The 20,662-nt window shown below is 41.9% G+C and overlaps 1 protein-coding gene across 1 annotated transcript in view; it reads left to right on the top strand.

Moving 5' to 3' along the window:
• The window catches only part of LOC129467543 (uncharacterized), a 59,527-nt gene that overhangs the window by 5,019 nt on the left and 33,846 nt on the right, over positions 1-20,662 (top strand). The window contains exons 3-4 of the mRNA XM_063622379.1: positions 5,005-5,210; positions 7,725-7,898. Coding sequence (XP_063478449.1) covers positions 5,005-5,210; positions 7,725-7,898 — 380 coding nt within the window. The remainder of the gene's footprint in view (positions 1-5,004; positions 5,211-7,724; positions 7,899-20,662) is intronic.

Genomic DNA, 20,662 nt, shown 5'->3' with positions numbered 1-20,662 from the left:
CTACTTGGTGGGTATAATAAATAGAATCTGGCAAGTGTTTTCACCTGAGAGTAAGGGAAAAGGATGCATTCTGTTGAAGCCCCTTCACTAATGGGTGAATACAGGTCCATTCACAGAGAAGAATGTAGATGGAAGAGGAGCTTTGGGAGGTGAAAATGAGTTCAGTTTTGGACTTCTGAGGGAAGTATTCCATAGCAGCAGGTTATGTTCTTATGTACCTCATGTGGAAATCTGAGCTGAAGATTATAGCTGGGCGGCCAAGGTGATAATGACAATTGAAAATATGGGACTAGGTTAAAAAAAAAAAAAACCTACAAAAGAACATACAGAGATAAATATCAGAGAGATAAGAGAAAAATGGGACCACGTTGGCTATTGGTCAGCTTAGGCTGCCATAACAAAATACCATAGACTGGGTGGCTTAAACAGTAAGAATTTTCTCACAATGCTGGGAAGAGGCAGTTCAAGATCAGAGTGCTGGCATGGTCAGGTTCTGGTGAACGCCTTCTTCCTGGCTCACAGAGGATGGCCTTCTCACTGTGTTTTCACATGGGAGAGGAAGATAGGGATTGGGGGAGAGAGAAAGAAAAAGGGAGAGAGGGAGGGAGAGAGAGAGAGAGAAAGAGAGACAGAGAGAGAGATCAAGATCTGTTTTCGGCCGAGCGCAGTGACTCACGCCTGTAATCCCAGCATTTTGAGAGGCTGAGGCAGGTGGATCATGAGGTCAGGAGATCTAGACCATCCTGGTCAACATGACAAAACCCTGTCTCTACTAAAAATACAAAAATTAGCTGTGTGTGGTCACATGCACCTGTAATCCCAGCTACTTGGGAGGGTGAGGCAGAACAGCTTGAACCCAGGAGGCAGAGATTGCAGTGAGCCGAGATCACACCACTGCACTCCAGCCTGGTGACAGAGGGAGACTCTGTCTTAAAAAAAAAAAAAAAAAAATCTGTTATCTTTTTCTCTTCTTGTAAGTCCACAATCCTGTTGGACTAGGGAACTCATTTAATCTTTAATCTTAATTACTTCCTTAAAGACCCCATCTCCAATATAGTTACGTGAAAGTGAGGGAGTGAAGGCTTCGGTATATGAATGGGGGTGGCGGTTGGTGCACAATTCTGTCCGCAGCAGTTGGTATCACCTAAGCCAGTGAAAACCTGTCTTCAGGAGAGAGTGAGTGGCAAATAGGGTTAGAGGCTGTGGATGAATAAAGGAAGAGGAAGACTAAAATGTGTGCATTGGCATTGGAATGTCCGCAAAGGAATTAGAGTAGAGCACTTTCTCTTTCCTAGCCCACCCTCCTCTCCTCTTTCTTCTGGCGATGTGTTTTCCTGTCTCTTGTCTATCACATTCCCATGTTTTCCCTCTGGCTACAAAGGTGGGCAGATGACATTGCCCTGCCATTTAAAGTTTCTTAAGGGTGAGCAAGTAACCTAAACTGAGTCCATCTGAGTCCTGTCTGGCACTCAGTTTTGGTTGGGGGGCAGGAGGGTGGTGGCAGGGTGAGGGGGTGCTGATAGGAAAGTTGATCCCTTGTTCTTTGCGTCAGGGTTCTAGAAAGAAGTAACCAGGAAATTGTTTTCAGTCGTGGGACAAAAGTCCTTGTGCAGAAAGAAAAGATAAATAAGCAAAAAGCAAACAAACAAATGAAAAAAACCCAAGAGGATCAGACAATATATTAGCAGTGAAAGTGATGAGGGAGGGTAGGAAGGAAGGAAGGAGAAAAATTGGGTAGGGAGAGAGAGAGTGAGAGTGACAGCAAGAGCTAGGGAGAGAGAGAGAGAGAGAGAAAGAGACTGGAGAGTTGGTTTGTTGGCTGATTTCTGGGAGCATTGAGTTTCAGAATGAATCTGCAAGCCCCAAACTCTTATGTCTTTTTCTTTGATCACTGTAAGCAACTCTAACTTTCTTTTCAGACACATGATCCCCAAATTCTCTTTTGCCTAAGCTAGTTTGAATTGTGTTTATACTTTCCAATAATATTTGAATAATCCTGACTAATACTGACATCACTAGGTGTGGTGATGAAAGAAAGAATGCTGTAATTTGAGAAATTAATATAGGGTTAAAAATAGATAAAATAAGTCTAGTTGTTTTATAAGAGAGATTCATTTATTCAACAAACATTTACTGTTCTATGTCCTGGAGATTCAGCATTGAACATAGGTGGTATGGTGTGTGCGTAGTTGAGTGTGAATAAATCTCTTTGATAATAAATTCCATGGAATGTAAAAATTTAGAGCCCATTTGTAGTATGACCTAATCTTTATTTCTATGATATTGTACATGTAGCAATAATATTGAATTTTTGTTTAACACTATGAAAGGGCAAACATTTTCATTTATGGAAGATAGCCAAAATAGAACTTCTCCCTTAAGTACTATGTTGGTCTTGGGAATGAAGATGCAAACAGAGTCACACTTTCCTGAACTGGATCTTCTTGTCATTTTTTCCCATGGTGGGCATTCACCCATGCCTTTAGCCAAGATGAGCACACCGAGAATGAGATGGCACACCATTGTTAAGACCTAGGAGGATGGAAGCTGATTTCAAAACAGACCTTCTGCACTAGGGAGCGTGGTATCTTGTTTTGCTGCCAATTAATTAGTGATGAGTTTGTCGTGTTTCCTGTTATCCAGGATGATTAATCTGAGCCCTGAATCCAACTAAACCATTAAGGAAAGTTCACAGCAAGATAGGCTGTGAGTGACAATGTTACCCTTTACAAGAAGGGGAGATGACAGAATGAAACACAACCCCCTGCCTCCCTCTCTCTGGTTTCCAGCCTGTGGTGGTAAAATCCTTGGGCTCCTACTGTGATAAAGAGCTTGGGAAGGCATGAGCTAGTCACACAATCAGAGACCCTTAGAACTTAAAGGGGCCTTGGGACTTTGCTTCTCCAACCTGCTCATCACACAGATGAAGGAATGGAGGATCAAAGTGTTCATTTTACTCGCTTATAAACACACAGCAAGTTGTTGACTGGGCTGGGACTACAGCCTCGTCATTTAGCACTTACTGTGGTCTCTTTACCATTGTATCATAGGGTTCTGAGCTCACAGCAGCTGTCCTCTTTTGCAGAAGAGAGTTGCAGTACTGAACACACTATTTAAGGACCTGAGATCCAATCTATAGACTAGCCTCTGGCACCAACTTGCTATAGGAACTGCAGTTGACTGGCTGCTGTGTGGGGTACTTTGCTTATTTCTGTATGACTTGATTCTTCATTGGGCTGGATCTGTTACCTTATGTGGTGGTCTCAGAGAAGCATTTCAAGAGAGTGAAGGCAGACACCTCAAGACCCTCTGAAATTTAGACTCCAAAACTTGCACAATATCACTTCCACCATTTTTTATTGATCAAAGCAAGTTATTGAGCCAACCCAAACCCCAGGTGAAGGGAAACAAACCCAAGCTCTTGATAAGACTAGTGACAAAGTTACATTGCTAAGGGTCCTATGAAATATACCTAATTTTTGCAGTAATCTTTGCAAACCACATCTTCCATATTTGGCAGTCTTGAAATGTACAGTCCCCACAGAAACAGCAAAATAACCCTCTAACTTCATTACCCACACACTTTATGTATTGCCTCTTTTTCATGTTTCCCATGAAGTGCTCCCAATTTTGTTTTTGTGTAAGGGAGGAATCTTATGAGAAAAATGAGCATGTGTATGTAGAGCATGTGATCACATATATGCATGCATGTATGTTCTAGTTCATGTTTTAAATTGATATTTGAGTTACTTATTTCCCAGAAAAAATGTCTCATGACACCAGAGAATATGTAACATCAAAAGAAAAAGCCCAAATTCAAAATAGATGTAAAGCTAATTTAAAAATAGAAGAGTAGAGCAATAAGATGGAGCCAGAAATAAGGCTTAAAAAAGCGTACTCTTATATCATTAACACTTGTGATAGGCAAACTGCAACCTTGACTCTGAACTGTGTAGGAGCCTTTATGAAGATCACAACACACGACTACTGCTAAGAGATAGGGAGAAAGTAGTGTTTTTTTTTACCTTTTGGTCACAGAGCCTTCTGTCAAGATTGCATTCCCTTTCTTTGGATTTCATAGCCTACTTATATCCGAGTCTATATATTTTTCCTCTTTTTTTGTAGCTTGAGTAGGATTCCTCATGATCAATGTCTTCTGCTTGAAAATGTAATCTTAAGGAAAAGCAGAGACCAAATGTGGAGACATCATGGCCCCCTTGGGTCTGTCTATGGTGCTGAACTAGGAAAAGCCAAAGATGGACCAAGACCCTTGTTTCTAAGAGCGTCTTTGCTGTGACTGACAAGAGTTGATTACAATTCAAACTACGTGTGTGCTTGTCTTGACTGCTGCTTTTAAACCAGGCCACTCTTAACATAGTGTTTTTAAAATTATGCAGTTGGAATCCTGAAACAGAGAAGTTAGATATTCCTGTCCAGATTACCAAGAAATGCTTGGGTTTCTCTCTTTATTCCTACGTCACCTCTTGAAATAACCTTCAGTTTATGTTTTTCTGATCCTTTTACTTAGACAATGGACCTAGCTGTGTGCTCATTCCAAATCTAGTGACAGATTTTCTACGTATTTTTGTTTTTCATCTTTTCAATTATTTCTTAACTATCCAGTGTGTACTGATTTCTCTCTCTCTTCTTAGTAGCCTCCATCATGTAATCAAGCCCAAGTCCCCCGAGATCCAGTCCTCATCCGAGAGCTGGTCATCTTGTTTCTACCAAATAGAATCAACCTCTCAGATGAGAGGAAGTAATACAAAAAAGAAGTCTTATCTTCAATACAAGACAAGAGCAGGGAATGGATAAAGGACTGTGAGGCTGTCTTATATATTGTACCCTGAGAGGTTATCTAGAAAGTAATCTTTTAAAACACTTTTTGAAAAAAAATTTGTCAAGGACCAACAGTTCTAAGACATCCAGTTGAATGAAGACACTGCTTCTTTGATCCCAGAAGTCATCTTTCGGAAATAAAGTAAATATATTTGCTTGCTTTAGCAGAAAAACCAGTATTGATCTGCATTCTAAAGAGAAGAAGTGCTGCTCTCCACCAAATGAGGATCTTTTTTCAAGAACAAGATGAAGCAAACAAAACCCAGGTTTCCCCCCTGCAAACTGCTGTTTCTCTTGGCTACTGTATTTACTGGAGCAATCAAAGAGACAAACAGATTCTAAATAGCCTTCACATATTACCCAGGATTAAAGTGAGTACCCAGCTGTGGCAGACAAATTCAGAACAAGTTATTTCAGATAACGGTCCTGTGATTGTTTTAAAACAATTTATTTGTTTATCTGACCCACAACACACGCGCACACACACACACACACACCCTTACTTTTCCCTTGAAAAAATGAGAAGACCACGTTGGTTTTTTTTTTTTTTTTTTTTTTTTGAGACAGAGTCTCGCTCTTTCACCCAGACTGGAGTGCAGTGGCACGATCTTGGCTCACTGCAGGCTCCGCCCCCCCGGGGTTCACGCCATTCTCCTGCCTCAGCCTCCCGCTTAGCTGGGACTACAGGCGCCCGCCACCTCGCCCGGCTAATTTTTTGTATTTTTAGTAGAGACGGGGTTTCATCGTGTTAGCCAGGATGGTCTCTATCTCCTGACCTCATGATCCGCCTGCCTCGGCCTCCCAAAGTGCTGGGATTACAGGCGTGAGCCACCATGCCCAGCCGACCACGTTGGTTTTTTAAGTGTTTTGAACTCCATGTTCTTTGCTCCCTATGGCTAGTCAACCACTAAGTCATGTTTATTGTACCATCTGCAAAGCTCTTAAATAATGCAGTGGCAGAATCGTGCAGCGGTTGAGAGCCCAGACTCGGAATGTAGGCATCCTGGGTTTGAATCTACCACTTGCAAGCCAGGCCACCTTAGGCAAGTTGCTCAGCCTAACTTGTAAAATGGAGGAAGTAGTAGAACCTATTTCATAACTTTGTTTATTAAATATGTATAATGCACTAGTACAGTTCCTGACACAAAACAAGCACCTGATAAGTGTTATTATTGGCAATGTTTTTGTTATTCAATCTCCTCACTTATTTCCTTTTACAGTCTACGTTGAAGCCAACATTATATTCCACCTGGACACCTCCAATAGTTTCATAATGTTTTTCCATGGCTCTGCCTTAATTCTTATTTGCATCTTTTCCATTCTATTGTTGCGCAGCCAGAATGAACACTCAAAGCAAAACAAAACAAAAACTCTAGTGGTTGTATGTGTGTCTAAAGATGTAGAAATAGCAAAAATTATGAGAGAATAAGCCATAGGAACTGAGAAGATTCATGAGGGGCATTGGGTTTTATCTTGCTGTGTGTTGTGGTTTTGTTCTTGGTTGTGCGAAGGGTTGGGGTACCCAGCTGACACTGGCTTATCCAACACTCCAACCCTTGAATTTTTGACCCCATCATGTAAGTAAGCAAGCTACACAAGCAAGCCACACAATTCTTGCAGAGCTTCTGGTCATTTCTAACACAGATGGCATTGTCACATATCCTAGAAGCATATGCAATATCCTGCTTGGTCACTGGATTATCCTAAGGGGTTTCATTGGCCAGTTTATCACCTAGGGTTTGCTGTGTAACAATCTACCCCAGAACTCAGTGGCTTAAGATAGCATCTATTATTATATATCACATGACCATGGATTCCCTGAGGATTGGCTGCCCCAGGATGGGTTCAGCACATCTCTGCTGGGTTTGTTAATATGTCTGCAAATCAGCTGGGACTGTATGTTGAATTTAGTCAGGCCACCATAGCTGAAGAAACCCTGCTTCGTGTATCATTCCTCTTCTTCCTGGACCAGCGTATAGCCTGGGGTTTTCCTTCTCAATAGTGATGCAGAAAGTGCAAGACTCTTAGTGGAAACATGTGAAGCCTCTTAAGGCTCCAACTCACAACCAACACATCATCAATTCTGCTTCATTCCATGGCCCAAATCAAGTCACATGGCCAAATCAGGGGAAAGAAATAACATTCCACTTATTATGTGCATAGACTTCCCGGTGCCAGGAAATTTGCAGCTGTGAGATCTCCAAGGTGTTACCCAAGGCACTGTTATCCTTATGGGTTTACAAACGGCCCACATTGGCAAATACTGTATCTTCATTGGAGAGCAGGGGTCTCAAACTCAAATACTTAGAGTTCAGGCAGCAAATACAATGAGTGAATTGAGTTGAGTGGGAAGCATAATTAAATGGAAGCTTAATTAAGAGGTTGTGTCCTATCTAGAGTGAGGGAGGATGACTGTGAATGAATGCAGGTCCAGTGTTAATAGCCAACATAGTGCAGCAACTGTTCTAACATTTACATATGGGAGGCACTGTTCTGAAACTGCACTTACATTAATTCATTTAACCCTTAAAATATGCTTTTGTGGTAGGTATTATTATTCTTCTTCCCATTTTACAGATAAAAAAAAACAACTGGGGAATAGAAAGGTTTGGTACCTCATCCTCAATCACAGAGCTGAGATTCTAAACCAGGGAATCTGGCTCCAGAGTTCATGCCCTTAACTGTGACACTATATCACCAAATTTTTTTTTTAATTAGAAATGCAGACTTTTGCATTGAACCATTCAAGTTTTACATTTAATAAGAAAGTAAAATAAATAAAACACAAATTATTTTGCAGACAAAGGAAAATATATCTGGGCTGAATTTGACTGTGGACCTCTTATTTGGGACCATTATCTGACTGAAAGACTTGGTCTGTTTAGGAGGATTTTATCAGCCTGAATTCGGAGAAGCTGCTCAGTGGCTCCAGGCCTCCTACTCTTCTGGAAAAGTACCGAACACAACCAATCCTTCAAAAATCAATCCTCAAGATTTTGACAGCGTCTTCACAAAACTGTGGCCAGTTCTTCTGCCCTGGCATTGGCCCAGGGTATCAGGTAGGCACTGCCTGACATTGGCCCGTCCTTCAGAGGGCATTGGAAATCAGAACTGGAGCCCAGGAAGGAGACGGGCCTTGGTGTGAGCATCAGGCTCGAAAGGCCAGCTGGGGTCTTTTCACCTCGGAGGGGGGTTCACTTTCCTGCAGAGGGCTCAACAGGTAAGAGATGTGTCAGGTGCCAACCAGCTGTGATTTAATAACTTTGTGGAAAATTTGAGGATTGGAGAAAGAAAAATCCCTAAGGAGGCAAGAGGATGTGAAAACTAGTGATAAAAAATTTATCACACAATGCAGTGGTCCTTTCTAGAGGACCAGTGCATGAAGTGTGCCAAAGAGAAAATTTGAGAATTCAAAGGAAGGAGCATTGATTCAGAGAGGACTTAAAAAAAAAAAAATTTCTCTCAGAGCTTTTCCTTGAATTGCCCAAAGTCACAAGGCAAGTCCTCGTGGGACAAGTACACCTTTTTTTGAGCCTGTATCAGATTCTGTATATGTCTATTAGCTAGAAGAGGGGAAGGATTTTTTCATGCCTTTCTTGCAAATCTGAAAACTGTCTCTTAATCCAAGTCCTTCCGTTAATCTCAATTGTCACTCTCATAGCCTACTTGTTGTTGTGGTTTCAGCAGTGATAACAGATCTCTTTTTTATTGAATGCAATATTTTCCTTCACTATCAACCCCACCTCTTCTTCTGTCAATTTGAAAGAAAAGACTTCTGCTTTTTTTTTTTTTCTCTGCAACATTCCCCACCCTCCATCTTTTTGGCAGAAACAGATGCTGGGATTTCTGAAGGTGGGAAAATAAGTGGTTACATCCTCAAGTTATATTTTTTTAGCACTTTGTGTAACATATCCTGGCAATATTTACCCCTAGAGGGTTGTTATTTGCTGTGCCTGCTGTTTTTTGAACAGCACGCAGGGGGGATAAAACAGATCCCTTCCTCACTGTGTCCAAGAATACTGGGAATATGGTTGTAAATGTTCTGTGTGGAAGGGCCACATTCTGTCTGTGGATTGACGGTTGCATTCCTAGTAACAAGGCATAACATGGGGCTTAAAAAAAAAAAGAACCGTTCATGTACATTACAACATTGCAATATTATTTCCTTAGTATACATACAATACTTGCTCATTGCACTTTGGGAGGCCGAGGCAAACAGATCACTTGAGATCAGGAGTTCAAGACCAGCCTGGCCAACATAGTAAAACTCTGTCTCTACTAAAAATACAAAAATTAGCTAGGTGTGGTTGTGGGTGCCTGTAATCCCAGCAACTTGGGAGGCTGAGGCAAGAGAATCACTTGAACCTCAGAGGTGGAAGTTGCAGTGAGCTGAGAGCATGCCCTTGCACTTCAGCTTAGGCGACAAGAGGTAAACTCCACCTCAAAAAAAAAAAAAAAAAAGAATGCTTGCTCATTGTAAAAATGTCTTAGAAAATACAGAAACAACAAAGAGAATAACCATTCATATTTCTTTCCATCAGTAATACCTTAACTGTTTGATGAATGCTGTCTCATGCACCCATTCAGAATTATACTATAAGCAAATATCAATATCCAGATTTAAGTTTTACTCTAATGGCATCCCTATGGTATTAGAAACTTGAAATGCCTGCATAATGTTTCAGCACACTGATGTTCAATAGCATTTTAATCTATTCCCTTATGGAACAGGCTATTTTCAACTTTTTACTTCTATAAAGGCTACCTTGATGAATGGTTATTACCTTAGGCTATTCCTATGGGTCACATGGTTGAGCCTGAGGGAATGGATATTTTTAAGGCTGTTTATAATTTGACCATATAATTTTTTAGGAAATTGAAACAGACTTAGATCATGGAGCCTTTGAGACCAGGTTGACATAAGCCTGTGGTTGAGGTTTCCTTTAGTCGTTGGGAAAAATATGAAACAGATGATGAGATGGAGAGTGCCTGGGGTCGAGACAGTCACAGGTGGTGTCTCTAAAGTGGAAGATACCTGAGTGAGGTGAGAACACAGCATGCATATATTTAGGGGAAGGGATTCTCAGCAAGAATGGAGCAGTGCATACAAGGTACTGTAGGCAGGAAAAGATAGTGAATAATAGGAAAAGAATGGTCTGATTGTTGGCGCTGAGCTTTTTGACAGTCAGAGAAAGAAGAAGTTGAACTTCAGCTGTTCCCTTCTGCAGGGACATAGTTGTCAGTGCTTTCTTTCTTTTTTTTCTTTCTTCTTTTGAGACGGAGTTTTGCTCTTGTTGCCCAGGCTGGAGTGCAGTGGCACAATCTCGGCTCACTGCAACCTCCGCCTCCAAGGTTCAAGCGATTCTCCTGCCTCAGCCTCTTGAGTAGCTGGGATTAGAGTAATGTGCCACCACACCTGGCTAATTTTGTATTTTTAGTAGAGACAGGGTTTCTCCATGTTGGTCAGGTTGGTCTCGAACTCCTGATCTCAGGTGATCCACCCGCCTCAGCCTCCCAAAGTACTGGGATTACAGGCTTGAGCTACCATGCCCAGCTGCTATCAGTGCTTTCTGAAACTCTTATCTTCCATGGACCTGCCAGGATACAGGGAAATACATTCTGGTGACCAATTCAATCCATGGACACCTGCTGCTCTTCGTTCAAATACAGAAATGCTCCCTTCATTGTAGAAACTCATCAACCTTCCTGGTCATAATTCTGATCTTCAGTTGGTTCAGATGTTCAGAGAGGATGTGGACTTTATGGAACCTACTAAGCTGGAAGGAACTGATGATCAAACTCCTATAGGGAAAAGTCCCCTGGAAACTCTAATTTTCTATTAATAATTATCCATAATTCTACTAATTATCAATATCAATATTATTATCAATAATAAACACGATGATGACTCACATAGTTAAGAGATTACCACCCAGACATTGTGCTAAAAGTGTTATATGGATTATCTCATTTCAGTCATCACAATAATCTTAAGAAGTAGGCAATAAATAGTGCTCTCATTGTGTAGAGGAAGAAATCAGAGCTTAGAGTGCTTAAGTACCTTCCTCAGGATCACCAAGCTGGTAAGTGCTGGAGCCAGGATTTGAACCCACTTTTGTCTGACTCTAGGGCTTGAGCTTCTTCATCACCATGCAGTGTTGCCTCCAGGATTGCCTGGGCATTTGAGGTCAGAGTTCGCCCTGTCAAAGCCGTACTTCATCTGGCGAAACGCTGAAATGCAGCCCTTTGGAAGAGTTTATTCCATTAACTAGGCCCTAAGGAAGGAGGGCTTGAAACTTCACTCTCACACATCCTGGCCCCCATGCTGAGATCTGGCCTAATTATGGCTTTCAGAAACACCAATGGGCTTGGTTAGTCAGAAGGGCACGTGCAGTTTCCCTTCTGCACAGAACTGGGTTCTGCTCAAGGGCAGAGTGGGAAGCTCCCTGCATGGGGTGCCTGGAAGCCTTTCCCAGACACACTTGGTTAAATGAGCAGTCTCCTTGGCTCTCCTGAGACCTGCAAGAATAAGGCAAGGACTGCCTTGTAAGGGGCCTATAGAAGGATGCTCCCAAGGGCAGCCAGTGACCTCCAGGTTATCTAGCAAAGTCCAGCTGAGATATCCCTCTCCACTTATCTAAGCCACAGTTTCCAGCAGACCAAAGTCACTTTGTGGCCAAGGGTGTAAAACTTCCTTTGCCAAACAGTCATTAGCGCTTCCCTTGTACAGACAGTCACTGCTCTAGATGACCTTTCAGATCATCAGGAATTAGATACTCCTTCACTCTTCGCAATCCAATGAAGTAGATACAATTTCTGTTGCCTTTTTACCGATGAAGATGCTGAAGCACGGAAACGTTATGTAACTTGCTTAAAGTCACACAGCTGGCAGGCAGCAGAAGAGTTCAGAGTCAAATCCCAGTGGCTCATACCTGTAATCCCAGCACTTTAGGAGGCTGAGGTGGGCGGATCACCTGAGGTCAAGGGTTCGAGACCAGCCTGGCCAACATGGTGAAACCCTCTCTGTACTAAAAATACAAAAATTAGCCAGGTGTGGTAGTGTATGCCTGTAATCCCAGCTACTGGAGAGGCTGAGGCAGGAGAATCGCTTGAACTGGGAGGCGGAGGTTGCAGTGAGCAGAGATTGCACCCCTGCACTTTAGGTGACAGAGTGAGGTTCTGTGCAAAAAAAAAAAAAAACCCGACAGCTGGCTCTAACGTCCAAGCTCTTAACCATCCTGTAGAAATGGGGATAAACAGATCTCTGTTCAAATCCTTGCTATGCCATTCCCGGCACCTGTTTTAACTGCTCTGTGCCTCAGTTTCCTCATTTGCAAATGGCAGGTGCTGATTGTACATACTCTATAGGGTGACTGTGAGGATTCAGTGAGATAGTGCACATGAAGTGCCAGGTAGGAGTGTGGTTGCCCAAAGGGACCTTGCCTTCCTTAGGCTTATGTTTACTGCCACTTCCATTCAACTTCCCCTATTTCAAAGTAGCCCAGCTGTTTTCTTCTTCCAGGAAAAAGACTAAAATTGCACCTTGATCCAAGCAAAAGAAAGGATGAGAGGTGATGGAGGCAGCAAGAAGAAAGCCTAGAAGTAGCAGGCTCTCGCTCACTTTCCCTTTCTTCTTTCCTCCCCAATATGCCCGTATTTCAAGATGTACTGACTTCCCAGACCCATTCCGCCCCCAGATTCCATTTCTGAGTGGGATACTATGATGTAACAAGCTGCAAAGAGAAGCCAGGTCCCCTGGAACGAGAATCCATTTTGGGAGTTTCCCTGCAAATGTAACCCTGCTTCTCCTCATTCCTAGCCCAAAACTAGCTCATCCAGGTGGGCCCTCCAGGAGAAAAATCAGAGAGGTGTATATTCCTGCATTTCCCTCGACCCGCTCTGTGATCTGGTCTGCCCCATGAGCAAAATGTGGAGTCAGATTACTCAAAGTCTCATTTATTAATTGGGAATTGGAGCCCCTTTATGACAGAACTGGGCGATTACTGAAGAACTGAGCTGCAATGAACGAATTTAATTTCGAGAAAGAGTCAATTCAATTGAACCCTGAAAATCATTCTGATGTACTCCCAGGGGATTCTGTTTGGAATCAATAAATGTGCCTGTGTCACTGACTCTTGTCTCCACTCTCTCCCCTGCTGGCTCCCAGCCAGGGAGAAATCATTCAAAGAGACCAGATTTCATTTCAGAGAAATGTGGGTTCTGCCAAGTGCACAAAATGGAGCACTTATTGGCCCAGTAATAAAATCTCCCCTCCCCTCTCCTCCCCTCTTCTCTCCTCTCTTCTCCCCTCTTCTCTCCTCTCTTCTCCTCTCCTCTCCTCTCCCCTTTCTTTGTCTCTACCCTATCTTCCTCTCCCACCTCCTCCTTCTTCTTTCTTTCTCTTATTCTTTCTTTCTCTTCTCTCTTTCACTCTCCTGTGACTCTTTTCTTTCTTTGTCAATATTGACTGACTCCTTCTCTTTTCCACTCTTTTATCACCAATTCATCTTTCCCTTCTTTCAAAAATGCCAATTCACCCTTCCCTAAAAACCCTACAATCTGTATGCAAGAGTCTGCCCAGAATTCCTTGTGGAAGTGCCTTAGAGAATTTGTGGTGCCAACCATCTCACCAGAGCCTGGATGACTTTGAGATTGGGTCTGCTGAGGCCAGACAGGTAGAAATGCCCCCAGAGGAGAATAGGTTGGAAAGGAGACTAGATTCACACTGAGACATCCTATGGTGATGGTTTGCACTTCTCAAAACTTTAATGTGCAGAAGAACCACTTGGGGAGTCTTGTTAAAATGTAGTTTCTGATTCACTGTGTCTTGCATGGGGCACGAGATTCTGCATTTTGAATAGGCCCCCACGTAATGCTGCTGTTGCTGGCCTCAACACTGCACTTCAAATACAGTGAGGTCGAATGTACTGTCACCCAAAGTATAAGTCATATGCAGCTACTGGTGCACAAAAAGACATTTGGTGATGCAAAGTGAATATTTTTAAACTTCTAATAGTACTGTGTTAATTTTTGTGAGTAGCAGAAAATTATAACTAAGCACCTGTGGTTTTATAGATAATATTGCTTGAGAGGAGTTTGAAAGGGTATTTAATTTCCTGAGTTGACTTAAATAAAATTATTAAGTCATTGGTAGTATGAGGTATGTGGGTGTAATTATTCTGTGAATGCAATGAGTGAATGAATGAAGTCGGGAGGAGAGGAGGCACAGAGAAGCGAGGAGCATGGGCTTTGGAATGAGGCCAAGATTTGGGCTCAAATCCTGATTCTGCCAAACTTATTCTCTTTGAAGTTCACTTTTCTCAATGTCAAGTGAGGCTAATGTTGTCTACCTCGCAGAGTTATTGTGAAGAGGAGAAAGATAGTTCATGATACATGCCTGGTGCAAGGTGGGGACTGAGCTAATGGAGATAAGGATAGCAATTTTACTATTGCAGAGAGAATGGTGGGCCCAGAGTGAGGGGTACACGCTGATTTTAAAGGATATGGGCCAGAGACAGAAGGCATTAGACAGTGGGGTAGCATGATCTGCACTGGTCATTTCTTCCCTCATCACGTTATAAGACATAGATCCTTGTTTCTTGGTCCATTTGGGTCATGGTTGTTAAAGGGAAACCTGGAAAGCCAGGAAACTATTCATACAACCACTTCTTGTTTGTGCCCCATAGAACTTAGATGCACAGGCAGGAAATTAACCTCATTTTTAGGTAGCAAAGAAAGGCCATAGCTTGTGTATGTGTGCCTGTGAGTGCATGCGTCTATATTAGAAAGCTGGTCAGAGCCTCAAAGCCTCCCCTATAAATAGTTCTAAAACTGAACCCGAGGAGATGGGCTTTACTAACTCTGAAAGGCAAATGATGCCAGCAGCCTGATGCCCAAGGAGGAATAAATGGAGCCCCTCTGGCCTCAGTTCTTTGCAATCAGGCCCTTAGTTGCAACGAGACTGAGCCACCTCCCTCTGCATGATATGACCATGGGATCCAGATTCTCTCCATGAACTAAACCCAGAGGCTCCTAGAAGGGGATCCCAGCTCTGCCACTCCTGCTTCCTTCTTTTGGCATCTCACAGGGAGCCACACTCTGTTCTATCCCCCAGGAATGGCCATGGCCCACTTCCATGTAGATAATCTCACCTCCTGCAGGTAGTCTTCCCTCATGTGAGTATGACTGATACAGTTTGACTCTGTGTCCTCACCCAAATCTCATCCTGAATTGTAATCCCGATAATCCCCATGTGTCCAGGGAGGGACCTGGTGGGAAGTAATTGGATCATGGGAGTGGTTTCCTCCATGCTGTTCTCATGATCGTGAGTGAGTTCTCGCAAGATCTGATGGCATTGTAATGGGCTCTTCCCCCTTTAGACGCTCTCTCTCACCTGTCGCCATGTAAGACATGTTTGCTTCCCCTTCCGCGATGATTATAAGTTTCCTGAAGCCTCCCCAGCCATGCGGAACTGTGAGTCAATTAAACCTCTTTCCTTAATAAATTACCCAGTCTTGGGTATTCCTTTGTAGCAGCGTGAAAACAGACTAACACAATGACCCAGTGAAAATGGCAATAACTTATTTTTGCCCAAGAAGCCTAGATTTAAAGCATTTGTGTTATTTTCTCCATGTGTAAAAAGGGAATACAAGACAGTTCCTCAAAAAGTGAAACACAAAGAACTAGGAACAATTCTACTTCTAAGTATATACCCAAAATAATGGAAAACAGATACTGAAAAAAAATACATGTGCATGTATGTTCACAACAGCTGTATTCACAATGGGCAAAAGGAGGAAACAGCCCACATCAATGGGCTAAATGGATGATTAAGTGGATAAATAAATTGTGTGGTATAAAATATTATTGAAATATTGCTTAGCTATAAAAAGGAATGTAATACCAGAATATGCTCCAATGTGGATGAACCTTGAAAACACTATACAAAAATATTATGTGAAAGAAGCCAGACACAAAAGGTCACATATTGTACAATTCCATTTATGAAAAACATCCAGAATAGGTAAACCTATAGAGACAGACCAAAGAATGGTTTTTACCAGGGTATGGAGGGGAGAGAAGAATGGAGAATAACTGCCTAAAGGGTGCAGGGTTCCCTTTTAGGATGATGAAAACTTTTTAGAACTGTACAGAGGTGGTGGCTGTACAGCATTGTAAATGTTCTAAATGCCACCGAATTGTTCACTTCAAAGTGGTTAATTTTGCTATGTGCATTTTACCAAATTTTTAAAAAAGGAATAGGAATAATTACTCTCTTAATATGATTAAGTGAGAATGAAGACATAGTGCAGGTAGAACCCCAAACGCACCCTGTGGCTTAACTCTTGTCACTCAATAAATGCATTTCCCTTCCTCTTCCCAGACTTAATCTTTTCACAGACTGCAAGAATCATATACCTAGTGTCCCTTAGCAGAGTTGAATTGTCCTTAATTTTTAAAGGGTGATATTAATTGTTTAGGGAAACCCATTGGGAATTTTAAAAAGTAACAGTAAAGCAGGAAATGTACAAAAGGTACCATTTCCAAGCCTGGTTTCTGTCTATACTACAGCTTTTTTATTTACTTCTGGGATCTTATTCTCAGTCCATTTCTCCAACTTTGTCTTTGTGCTTCCCATTTGTGCACCAATGAGCTGTTCTCCTCTATGGTTTTTCAATTTCTAGTTCCAGGCCAGATTTGTGTGAATGAAGTCTTACACCACCTTCATATACAGAAATTGCCTTTTATTTGATTTTTGAGACAGGGTCTCACTCTGTCACCTAGGCTGTTGTGTAGTAGCATGATCATGGCTCACTGCGGCCTCAATCTCTCCAGGCTCAGGTGAACCTCCCATCTCAGCCTCCCAAGTATCTATGACTACAGACACGCCTCACCACGCCCGGCTGACTTTTGTGTTTTTTGTAGAGAGGGTTTTGCCATGTTGGCCAGGCTGGTCTTGAACTCCTGGGTTCAAGCAATCTGCCTGCCTTGGCCTCCCAAAGTGTTGAGATTACAGGTGTGAGCCACTGTGCCTGGCCAGAAGCTGCCTTTTAGATAGCTTGGCCTCCTTGGACAAAATGACAGCAATGATAAAATATTGCTATCATTTATTGTGAATTTGTGTTGTTTTGAGGTTTAAGAGTGTTTACATGTGTTTTAATTCCCGCAACAATCTTATGAGGTGAGTTCTATTATTAGTGCCATCTCACAGATAGAAAACTATTCATTAGTGAGGTTAAGCAACACACCCAGAGCTGAAATACAAAATAAGTGAATGAATGGACTGAGTTAAGTGAAGGACTGCCGTTCATTGGTTTCCGGAGGGCAGAAGTGTCAGCTCCTATTTTCTATGAGGGGCACATAGCACGAGGAACTGAAGGTGGCTCTTAGACAAGGCAGGTGAAGGACACCCATTGCTGGAGCTGTTCTGAGAGACAAGGTCAAGGTAACTATGCTAGGCTGCTCCTAAAATTCAGATTGAATATCTCTTATCCAAAATGTTTGGGACCAGAGGTGTTTTCAATTTTTGATTGTTTTTTCTTTTGCATTTTAGAAAATTGCATATACATAATGAGATATCTTGGGGATGGGGCCTACGCTTGAACACAAAATTCATTTGTTTCATATACACCTAGTACATGTAGCCTAAAGATAATTTCCTTCACCTCCCCCGCCCGGGGACGCTGAATATGTTGTGTGCCTGAGTTTTTACTGCAGTCTCTCACATGAAGTCAGGTGTGAAGTGTTCCACTTGTGTTGTGATGTCAGCTCTCAAAAAGTTTTAAATTTTGGAGCATTTCAAATGTTGGATCTTTGGATTAGTGATGCTCAATTTTCCAATGATCTGTGACTCCAGGTATTCAGGCCCTTGTGTAATCACCTCTTTGGGCTAACCTAGGAATGTGCTTTTAATAAATATAATGCAGCAAAACTGATGGAATAATGTGCCTTCTGAGAATGGGCTACAAAGACCCTGGTTTCTATCCTGTCTTCCTCTGTCTCTCTCACTCTCCCTTGCTTGCTGTGCTGGAATCCAGTTGCACTGTTGTAAGCTGCCCAGTGGGGAAGTCCACATGGTAAGGAACTGGTGATTCCAGCCAGTGAGAAACTGCTGTGCCCTGCCAGCTGCCACATGCATTAACCTGGAAGTGGATTGTCCTCCATTTGAATCTTGAGATGAAGACTGCAGCCTTGTGAGGGACCCCGACTCAGATAACCCAACTAGATCACTTTGATCCCTGACCCACAGAAAATGTGAGATAATGCAGGGACTTTAAAGCAAGTCCCTATGCTAGCCCAAAGAGGTGATTACACAAGTTTGGTTTGAGCTATTACATTTTGGGATAATTTGTTAAACGGAGATAGACGATCAGTACAGTAATATTTCAAGTCATACATATCCTTTGCTAGACCCTTTCTAGAGACAGGGGAGACTGAGAGGAATGAGAAGACACAGTCCCTGCCCTCCAGAAACTCATGGGCTAGTAGGATGGAAAAATAATCACTTAAAGTGGGAATCTGGAACTGTGTGCAAGGTACAGAGGTGGCAGAGGAGATTCAACATTAATGAAAGATTCCAGGGCTTTAAAGTAGGAGTAGGAGTTCATAAGAAGATGCTGCAAACAATATATTTTTTGAATGAATGAATACTCTAGAATGGCAAGAGATGGGAAGCAAGACCAATTGAGATACAGGAAATGGGGTTATCATAATTTGGCAACCAATCTGCAGGAAGGGAGGGGTGGAGACAGGAAAGAGTCAAAGATGACTGGATTTTGTTGTTGTTGTTCGGTTAAACAAGTGGTGGTTGTGCCATCAGCTAAGATAAAGATCACAGGAAGAAGATTGCAAAGAGCAGTAAGCCTTTGTAACAGATCTCAGTCATGTGCCATACTGCTGTTCTTTAGCTTTCTTTGATCACTATTTGATAGGAGAGAGAGGGAGAGAGAAAGCGAGAGAGAGAGGAGAGAGAGAGAATGATATTAGTTATCATTGTGCAACAAAACTTCATGATAGCATTCTGAGAATGGCTTCACTGCTCAGGGTCTCTCTGAAGTTGCCATCAAGATATTGGTCAGGGCTGCAGTCAGCTAAAGGCTTGACTGGGGCTGGAGGATCCACTTCCAAGATGATTCACGTGGCTATTGGCTGAAGGTCTGAGTTCCTCTCCATCAGGCTGCATCTTCCAGGGAGCTAACACCTTTCAGAGCAAGACATTAATCCAAAAGCAAGAGAATAACCAGGTAGCTGCAAGATATTTTATAACCTGGACTCCTAAGTCATACACTGTCACTTCTGCTTTATCCTATCCCTTAGAATTGAGAGACGTAAAAAATTTGTGGCCATATCTTAACACACGTACCCACACACGTATGTATGTGTGTCTATATACACATTATGTATATATATGTGTGTGCTTAGACTGATACCTTAGTAGTCTAAGTATAGTAGTAGTAGATACTAAATATTTCTGAATGAAATTTTTACACTGCATGCAGAAGTCTTATTCTATTTCATTTAAGATATTACAAACATGGTTCTATGGTATTAAGAACTAAAAATATCATAGGCTTTGCATAGACTTAGGCTGGCTTGAGTTTGAATACCAGATCCATCTCTACAAACCTGGACAAGTCGTTTAACTGCTCCAAAGCACAGTTTCAGTATCCATCAAATGAGAATAATAGCACTTACGTATCCCAGAGTTGTTATAAGGATTAAATCACTTAGTATGTGCACAGGACTTAAGCCACTGCCTGGCACATGGCAATCATTATTTAAATGTCATTTATTTTTCATATTATGCATTCCAGAATGGTGTGGCCTTTCATGTACTTCCCCTGTATTTTCTGCTGCTATTTTCTCCTGGCTTGTGGTTGAGGTTTTAAGGATTCAGACGTCCAGGGATGAGCTTTCACAGGGGCCTCATGGTGTGAAAAGGGATATGCTTTCTGTTCTAGTAAAAGCACATGGTCGCTTCCTGTTCTGTATTTGCTGTAGGAGTTCAGAAAGCACAGGGGCTGATGCCAACCATTATGCTGACTGTAGACATGATTAATTGGTTGTCTATTCCAGGAATTAACACTTCTTCCCACAAATACCTGATTACAATGACTAATTAGACAAAAGTTCTTCCCAAAGCCTGTTTGAATTACAGCTCTAATGTAATAAACCTTATTCAATGCAGATATGATTATTTTTTCCATTCTTTCTCCTTATAGGAATCAATAAGTTGTTTAGGAGTGTTTAATAGAGAGAAAATGAACAAAAAGTAGATTTTGCTCCTTTATGAAGGTAACTTTTAAACTTTTTACCTTTAAAAAAGACCATCTTTTTCATCTACCCAATGAGTGGGATTTTCAGGAAAATTTAGGTGGGTTCATTTCCATGATTAGGTGAGGATGATTAATGGTCCTTCCAGCAATTAGTGTTGGATTTCACCGTTACCAAAATAAACTTGTGTTCACAAATCTCACCACATATATTCTGAGTGCCATATGTCACAGACCAGGGGAAATTTGTTTTCTGTTCTTGCCTCATGCCACATCTAATGCTCATGTCTCCCTTGCTCTTTTACGATGTTCAAAGTACATCTGGAATGCTGAGATCCTCTCAGAAAATAATTATTTTGAGGCACCACATGAATAATAGGACAGTAAGAAAACAGAATACAATGTTCTGGGACTTTCTAACACACACGACATCAAATCGTAGGCGCTTTTTTTATGTTCATCAAAGTAATCTTTGTTCCAGGGTCATCCCCTTGGAAAGAAGCTTGTCTTGTGTGTATGAGTGACAATGTGGATGAAAAACACCATATAAA

This window comes from Symphalangus syndactylus, chromosome 18, assembly GCF_028878055.3.
Source record: "Symphalangus syndactylus isolate Jambi chromosome 18, NHGRI_mSymSyn1-v2.1_pri, whole genome shotgun sequence".
Classification (NCBI taxonomy): Eukaryota; Metazoa; Chordata; class Mammalia; order Primates; family Hylobatidae; genus Symphalangus; species Symphalangus syndactylus.
The sequence above is the reverse complement of the archived record's forward strand: the minus strand, read 5'-3'. Positions and strand labels throughout refer to the sequence as shown.